Genomic DNA, 8,064 nt, shown 5'->3' on the forward strand with positions numbered 1-8,064 from the left:
TTTTTTAGGGTACCTCCCCTACACGTAAAGTGGGGGTGAAATTTTTTTTTCGCTTCGACCCTAGAGTGTGGGGTATCGTTGGAAAGGTCTTTCAAAAGTAATAGGGGTTTTCAAGAAACATTTTTTGATAAAGTGAATATATTCAGAGATAATCGCTCCGAAAGAAAAAAAAAATGTGTCCCCCCCCCTCTAACTTTTGAACCATAGGTCCAAAAAATATGAAAAAAATCGTGGAAGTAGAGCTTAAGAAAGACATTAAATGAAAACTATAGCGGACATGATCAGTTTAGCTGTTTTTGAGTTATCGCAAAAAGTTTTCCCTTCATAGTAAAAAGACTTATTTTAATTAGGTACTGATTATGCAAATTTGCCTATTTGTTTAACTCAGGTGAAAGGTACCGTTTCATCCCTTGGTTAACAATTTACTATACTTTAAGCTCCAGTTTAGCTTATTGTGACGGAAGAGTAACTACGGAACCCTACACTGAGCGTGGCCCGACATGCTCTTGGCCGGTTATTTTAGGTTCACATGGTTCCGACCCAAGCCTTGGACGTATGATTACATTGTCACAGCATTGTTGGGCGGGTGTGGCATCATAAAGGGTATCGGTAGAAGAAACCAAAGAAACACCGAAATTCGATGTCTTTTTTAAAGGTCTCTGGGCCGCTACCTCAAAAAAATTTTTTCTTAGATTACGTATTTCTGAATTTATTAAAATAATTGATGTACCATTACGTTGATTTACCCCACTTATGTAACATATTTTAAATATATCAGAATCAAAAAAATGTATTTCATGTAAAATATTATAAAAAAAAATACCTACCTTTGCCACATGCTATCAATAATATTGGCCACCGGCAGCATATTATTTAACTTAGACTACTGGATTATAAAAAAAAACAGTGTATATTCAATTCTACGGATGCAGTAGAAAACTAATGAACTGGGAAAATTACCTGACTGGCAGTGAACTCGAGCATGTGGCTCCGCCAAGACGAGTCAAGCGAAGCGCAGGCATTACCTACCTTTTCTTGAAGCGCTTCGTCGTTTTTTTAATCCCTCATAATTTGGATTCGGATTATCTCAGATAAATAAAATTCTCGGGATATGATGTCAATAGTGGTTCTATTAAACATAAAAAGTTTCAATTGCATAGCTTTTATACTTGAGATTTTATTGACATCTAAAGAACCCCGATTTCGTCACTGACTCACTCACTCATTCACTGATGATCATCAAAACTCAGTGTAGTTCCTGAAGCTCTAGGAAGCTAAATTTGGTATATAAGCTAGTATTAGTACACAAATAACCAAAAAAGTATGGTACTTTTATGACTTTTATCCCTCCAACCCCGTAAATTAGGGGATGAAAATTTGTATGAGGGTTCCGCAAATTTTGATGCTAGAGGTCTGAAAATTGATGTAGACTCCTTGTTATAAATAATAAAATACATATTTCAAGATTTTTTAATAAGGGGATGGAAGATTGACATAAGCTACCTTACAAAAAGAAGTGACATCTCACCAAAAATATTTTCATTTAAAATATTGCCAAGACGAAACCATATAGAACCAAGCTTCTAACTCTACAAGCCCTAAGCCCAAGAGTTTGTGAAACTATTAGGGCTTGTAGAGTTAGAAGCTTGGCTTTACATGAGATCTGATAACTTTTTGACAGTGTGAGCTTTATGGTTTCGTCTTGGCAACATTTTACATGAAAATATTTATGGTGGGACCTATTAAAATCCTATAGCAACTAATTATTACCATCTTATTTGAATTCATGATTCTTTCAAAATAAATACCAAAAATAACTATAAAGGTTTTCAAAAGAACATTAAAAACGAAATACTTTATAAAATTTAATAGTTAAACAAACAGCGTATTCAATGCAAACCAACCCAATATATTTAGTGGTTAAAGCCCATAGACCTATATAAAAAACATTAAATATATTACGACCCACATGCCTTCCTAGGTCTTCCAATTATTAACTTTGTATTTACCTGAATATCGATTAAAAGTAAAAAATAAATGTGGTAAAACAGACGAACATCTAATATGTTCAATCAATCACAACAAAAATACACAAGGAATCTGCCAAGATGGAGAATAAAATTATCGACTAGCTTACCACCTCCTCGACGCCTCGTCATTGTTTTTGACATTACGTCAAAACTGACTGATCATCTACCTTCCAAACTGATCATTATGGAGTGTGGAATTAAGAGGAGTGACATCTCTTATGGTGGAACTGTTGCAAAAGTGTCCAGCTGTCAATAATAGTTCTAAATCTCTCCAGAGTAGCGCTAGAGTAGCTAAGAACCTAGGCGCTATTGACGGAGTGAAGTGCGCTGTCTATGATTTGATTTTTTTGTTCAAGTATTCTAGGTATTGTAGCGCCAGCTATTTAAGGTTTTTTGATGACACTTTTTGGTACATGGAGATTTATTTCCTTACCTTCCGTACTGATCATGTTACACAGATTGACATCTGTTGACAACGTCAACTGTTACGTATTCATTTAGAAATTAGGTATCTGAATTAAATACGCGGTACATTTGAATTTTTATAAAGTTAATGTTGAAGACCTTTTCAAAGGTCATTGGGTGCGTATAAGTTAGTGTTATTATGCTCGGGCCGGCACCACCACTCAGTCGGAGACCTTTTAATAGGTCTTTGGGCGGCAGGAGGTAAAAAATAGAATTATTTATTTACAATTTTTACTTTTAAATGATTTTTCTGCTCTACGATCGGAAAGCGTCTACTTTCCGAACGCTGGTCTACATAAGTACATAAATGAATAAGAATAAGCGTCCCAAAGGTCCCATATTTGGAACTAACGCAATAACGCAACAATGAACAACGCCAACGAGATGAATACCTGAGCGTGAGCGCGTGCGGCAGCCGCGCGTCCAGCGCCCACGCCAGCAGCGCCGCCAGCTGCGCCGCCAGACCTGCCCGGGGACCAGTGTACATAAATACGATGCGTTCCCACTTGTCCCCGCCCAGCGCAGGTGGGAATAGGTGAATGGATAAATGGGAATATACTAGAAATAAGGGTCTTTTAACAGTTTTAACCCTCAGCCAAATTTTGTGAGGTGAGTCATCTCTGGCTGATCATACCGAGCAGCTTTTACTATGGAACCAACCCCGAAATGGGGTCAATTTCAACAGTACTAGTTTTTTGTGTTATTCCGGTGTAATTCTTTATTTACGTTTCTTCCATGTTTATTTTAATGTCAATCGACACCTCAGACTGTTCTTTGATAAGCCTCTTACAGAGCACTTGATATCTTAAGCCTTTTGAGAATTACCGGAGATTAAAAAAAATTACTCGCACGTGAATGATAAGTATACACAGGAATGATATAACACTCCACCTGAATGACATTTTTCCACCGGAATGAAAAATATGACTCGCACGTGAATGATAAGTATGCAAGGGAATGATATAAAACTCCACCTACTTTTGATATCATTCCGGTGTTATTTTCATTCTGGTGGGTATTAAAGCCATTTTACTACACCGAAATCACCGTGATGAAATTGGTGGAATGATAAACCGAGGTGAAATAAAATTATAAAAAAATAACTAAATCCCACATTCTTTAATTATCGCGACATTTAAACTCACAAGTACAAAATACACGATCTGTAAATATTTGAAAAATAACAAATATGAAACAAAAAAGATATAGCAAACTCCGGAATGATATTTTTTTTGTCCCCGTAACATCGAAATGACATTACTCACGTGTGTAGCGGATCTATTCGGCATCACATAGAGGTCTTCTTGCGGTGAGAGCCGCGGCACAACTGACTCTCAAAGTGCGCAGGAGGCGGGGGGGCGTACGAAGTCAAACTTAGCCAATAAACGTCGATGAAATTTGTCCGCGGTAATAAGGATTATTTTGCCGGACAAATTTCTTTACGCATAATAAGGGGGTTTATTAACGAGTTAATAAGCAAGTAATATTTTAAAGGGTTCTTTATTGATATGGTATTATAGTGAACTAAAAACTAATTTGATATCTTGTATAGTTTTAGAGTTATGCGGCATTAAACAAGAATAACTGTGTTCCGGACAACCCACCTGAATCAAAAATTGGGCCTTCATTTTTTTTTTCAATGATTAAATTATTTAATATTTTAATATTAGTTATTGCCCGAGGTCGATACCTAAGAGGTGTTTCCAAAAAAAATAGTATATGACTATTTTGACTTTCTGCACCAGCGTTTTCAGTCTTGCCATCAAATTTTATTGCTTGGGATATTCACCCAATGGCGAGTCCATTTTTTTAATTTTTTTATCTATAATTATATTCACCTCGCAAAATACGGCTAATACACAATTTTACACCACCGTCTGATTATTTTTTATGACACGACCTGATATTAATTCGTGTAGGTCTCACCTAACGCTGCTACCGTACGATGTAGAGGGTTGTCCGCCGGCTCCGCCGTCAGAGACGCTTCTTTGTTCTGTTTCGCTGCAAAATGATTGAAAACAAATTGGTATTCAAAATTAATATTATAGATGATATTATGCATTATCAAATTATTATATTTTTTATATTATAGGACATTATTACACAAATTGACTAAGTCCCACAGTAAGCTCAATAAGGCTTGTGTTGAGGGTACTTAGACAACGATATATATAATATATAAATATTTATAAATACTTAAATACATAGAAAACACCCATGACTCAGGAACAAATATCCATGCTCGTCACACGAATAAATGCCCTTACCAGGATTTGAACCCGGGACCATCAGCTTCGTAGGCAGGGTCACTACCCACTGGGCCAAACCGGTCGTCAACAATTATGTTGTTAAATATTATGAATATTTTTTGATGATTATTCTTCTAAACCCCAACTGTGCGAACTCACCCCAGGTGATAACATGCGAGTGGTCCCCGTCGGCACACAGCCAGGGCGAGACGACGTGCAGCCGAGTGCGCGGCGCGGGCTGCTCCTCCGGCTCCCCGCCCAGGAACTCCATGTCTTCTATACTGTCGCTGCGAATACACAAAGAGCAAATAGGTATTACGCTCGAACTTACATAAATCGATGTAGTCCTACAGACAGCGCGATGTTGTAAATATGACACGGATAAAGCTTGAACACATTGAAAACTAACAAACATTGAGGCTTAATTCACCACTTCTGCCACTGACTGTATGTATTGTTGCTGCATGACTAGGCTTATTAAGCTGCTTGACCCTTTCCCGTTATGCTTGCATTTTGGCGCGTCTGAACTGAACCTGGGGCTCCTACTATCGCCTTTAAGGAGTGTAAACTGTACCCTTACCTGGTATCCAAACTGATGTAAACGGGGAATATATATTTGTTAAGCTGCCGCACCCTCTCTCTCCGCAGCGCCGCTAAGGCCGCGTTTCTGTCGGCGCAGGCGTTGTGCCTGGTGTGCAGCTCCAGCCTCTGAACGGCCGCGTGGGACGCCAGGTGCGACACGCGCTTCTGGTAGCGGGGGAGCTTTAACCTGGAGATGCAAAAATAATATTCATTTTGTACTAAGCAGATACATCTGCGAGTATTGCATTTTGTTTAACTAAGGGGAAAAATTGGACAGGTGTTCCGAAAGGTTGCGAGTTTGAATTCTGCCCAAAACCAGTGAACTTATCCAATATCCACTATACCTTTATAAAAAAAAATACTATGAGAATGATTTAAAATGTAAAATTTAAAAAAAAAAAATATCTGTAAGACCTCAAGGGCTCTTTCACAAGTCAATACTACATAACGGTGACATGAAAAATACTTAGGTAGGTTGTTACATATTACCACACACCACACACACTCATAAATACAACAGCCAATGCCTATTTGCAAATGTAACCGATATGCCCACAAAATGCCTCCTCAAGTGCAGTGTGTGCTAATAGTTAAATAAATAGGTAAACATTTAGAAATAAATGGATGGCAATAACATAGGAAACCAGCAGGAAAAAGATATCTTTGATTTGGCCATTGAATGTAATACATACCTTAGCTCATTGTTAAGTTGTGTGAGCTCCGTCAATTGTTTCCTCTTCTCATCCAGTCCATTCCTCCGCTGCTCAATAGCCAGCCGCAGCAGGTCCAGTTTGTCCCGCGACTGTTTGGCCTCTGTTATTAAGCTGTCTTTCTTCAACTTGCCGGCCATCAGCTTCTCGCAGCGGTCAAGAATGTGCTTTCTGTTCGCTTTCAAACGTAACAGCTTGCCTTGTTTCTCTGAGAATCTGAAAATATAAAACTTATTGCTAACTTCAGGTTCATGTGTGTGTCATTCTACAGGTTGAGGAATAGAATGAAGTAAGCATCAGGTTTAAAATCAGGTGCTTTATGCAATAAGATATTGAGATACCTATATAATGCCAATGAAAACACTCCTATCTCTTCTGTAGCCCAAAAAAGCTTACTAAAAGTATTAGTGCAAAACATGGAAACTGTGACCTTTGTGATCAGGATCTGTGTAAGGAATTATTATCAATGCCCTTGTTTACAATGATAATGAATCCATGTTTGATATTGATACTATTTTATAATCAAACTACAAATATTTGCCATGCTTTCTATTTTATAATCAAACTACAAACATTTGCCATGCTTTCTATTTTATATTGTTTTAATTTGTTGGATTACATATCCAAAGCAACGTTCATTCATTACAATTTCAAAACTTTGGTATGTTTTTTTTTTTTTATACTACGTCGGTGGCAAACAAGCATACGGCCTGCCTGATGGTAAGCAGTATCCATAGCCTATGTACGCCGGCAACTCCAGAGGAGTTACATGCGCGTTGCCGACCCTAACCCCCTCCCACCCTCGTTGAGCTCTGGCAACCTTGTATACACATCAGTAATATTTCAGTAGCGATATGCTAGGACAGTCATAATGTTCAGCAAACCAATATCAGGCCAACGTTACAGTGCCAACTTTCTACAGAAATTATTCGTAAATGACTATAATTGATCCAAAAAACATGACACTAGCAACATATACAGGCCAAAAATAACTAGTTAAATCAATTTTCAGTCGCAAATCGCGCTACGCAGTTGCAGATACCCAAAAACCTTCACAAAAACAGAGCATACTTTCGCTGACATATGGACCAAGATTTTAAGAAATTTCTACAGAAATCTTGATTTCACAAGATGGTCGGTATATAAACAGTGTTGTTTAATTAATGAGTCATCAGAAAAAAACATAAATTATGTAAAAAATACCTACCTGTCTGCATAAGGCATCGATGAATGTACGAAGTTGCCCGCCCGAATGCAATCCGGGCAGTAGAAGTTTTTCTTCACCGTATAACATAGTAGGCACTTTGTGTAATGTCCTTCACTCTCCGTGGAGGATATTCGAAAGTCTCTCGGAGCTTCACTTTCTGTGAAATAACTTAAAGCCATAGTTTTTTGCTTCTACGATGTACGCTTATTGTTTGAGAAAATTGACGAACTGTCAACAATGTCAACATGACATGTTAATTATCAGCTGGGGGAGCGTTCCGTGTTACGCTAGCGAACGATCGTTTGAGTAGACGCGTTTTGAAACAATATTCAGAAAAATACAATATGAATAAAAATATTAAAATTAGAGCCATTTTTTTTAAATTCTCATTTTTTATTTACATAATAATAATGGATATATACAGATGATTACTATAACTAGCTTATATCTAAAAAGGCCCTTGAGGCATCGTACCAAGGATGCTAGCGGCATTTCCTCATTGTATCGCAATACTGATACGTTGTGAGAGGAAGCCGCCAGCTCTTCGGTCTCCAGTTTCATCAACCAGACGTTTCGTGATTTCTCCAAAAAACTTGTGCGTGCTGGGTCTCCATGGACCTAGAGTTTCAACGCTAAATGGTACAAAATGGTACTCTCTAACGAGGCTCTTATATTTATTACGTTTCAAAATTTTGGCGCTTTCCGCCGTTGCCCCCGCTTTTAAATTAGTCCGTTGGAGGTGAGACGGTGCCAGTGTGTCTACGCAGGTAGCACCCCACACTAACAACCATCTCAGGCTCCAAGGAACCAAGAATACCCCA

General features: G+C 38.1%; 1 protein-coding gene across 1 annotated transcript; it reads right to left on the reverse strand.

Annotated features, from left to right (window-relative positions):
• Positions 1-4,850: 4,850 nt before the first annotated feature.
• LOC133518196 (beclin 1-associated autophagy-related key regulator-like) lies at positions 4,851-7,462 on the reverse strand. The gene is made up of 4 exons (XM_061851822.1): positions 7,244-7,462; positions 6,019-6,252; positions 5,325-5,513; positions 4,851-5,031 (listed from the first exon to the last, which is right to left on the reverse strand). The coding sequence occupies exons 1-4, from the start codon at positions 7,420-7,422 to the stop codon at positions 4,851-4,853; spliced, it is 783 nt and encodes a 260-aa protein (XP_061707806.1). The 5' UTR covers positions 7,423-7,462.
• Between the last annotated feature and the right edge of the window lie 602 nt (positions 7,463-8,064).

Source organism: Cydia pomonella, chromosome 5, assembly GCF_033807575.1.
Source record: "Cydia pomonella isolate Wapato2018A chromosome 5, ilCydPomo1, whole genome shotgun sequence".
NCBI classification, from domain to species: Eukaryota; Metazoa; Arthropoda; class Insecta; order Lepidoptera; family Tortricidae; genus Cydia; species Cydia pomonella.

Bases quoted from the DNA above. Each gene is read 5' to 3' on its own strand.
- LOC133518196 (XM_061851822.1), bottom strand. From the start codon at position 7,422: ATGGCTTTAAGTTATTTCACAGAAAGTGAAGCTCCGAGAGACTTTCGA. The intron at 6,253-7,243 runs GTAGGTATTTTT...TTATATTTTCAG, and splicing joins TCGATGCCTTATGCAGACAG to ATTCTCAGAGAAACAAGGCA. The intron at 5,032-5,324 runs GTAAGGGTACAG...GTGTATTCGCAG, and splicing joins TACATCAGTTTGGATACCAG to CGACAGTATAGAAGACATGG.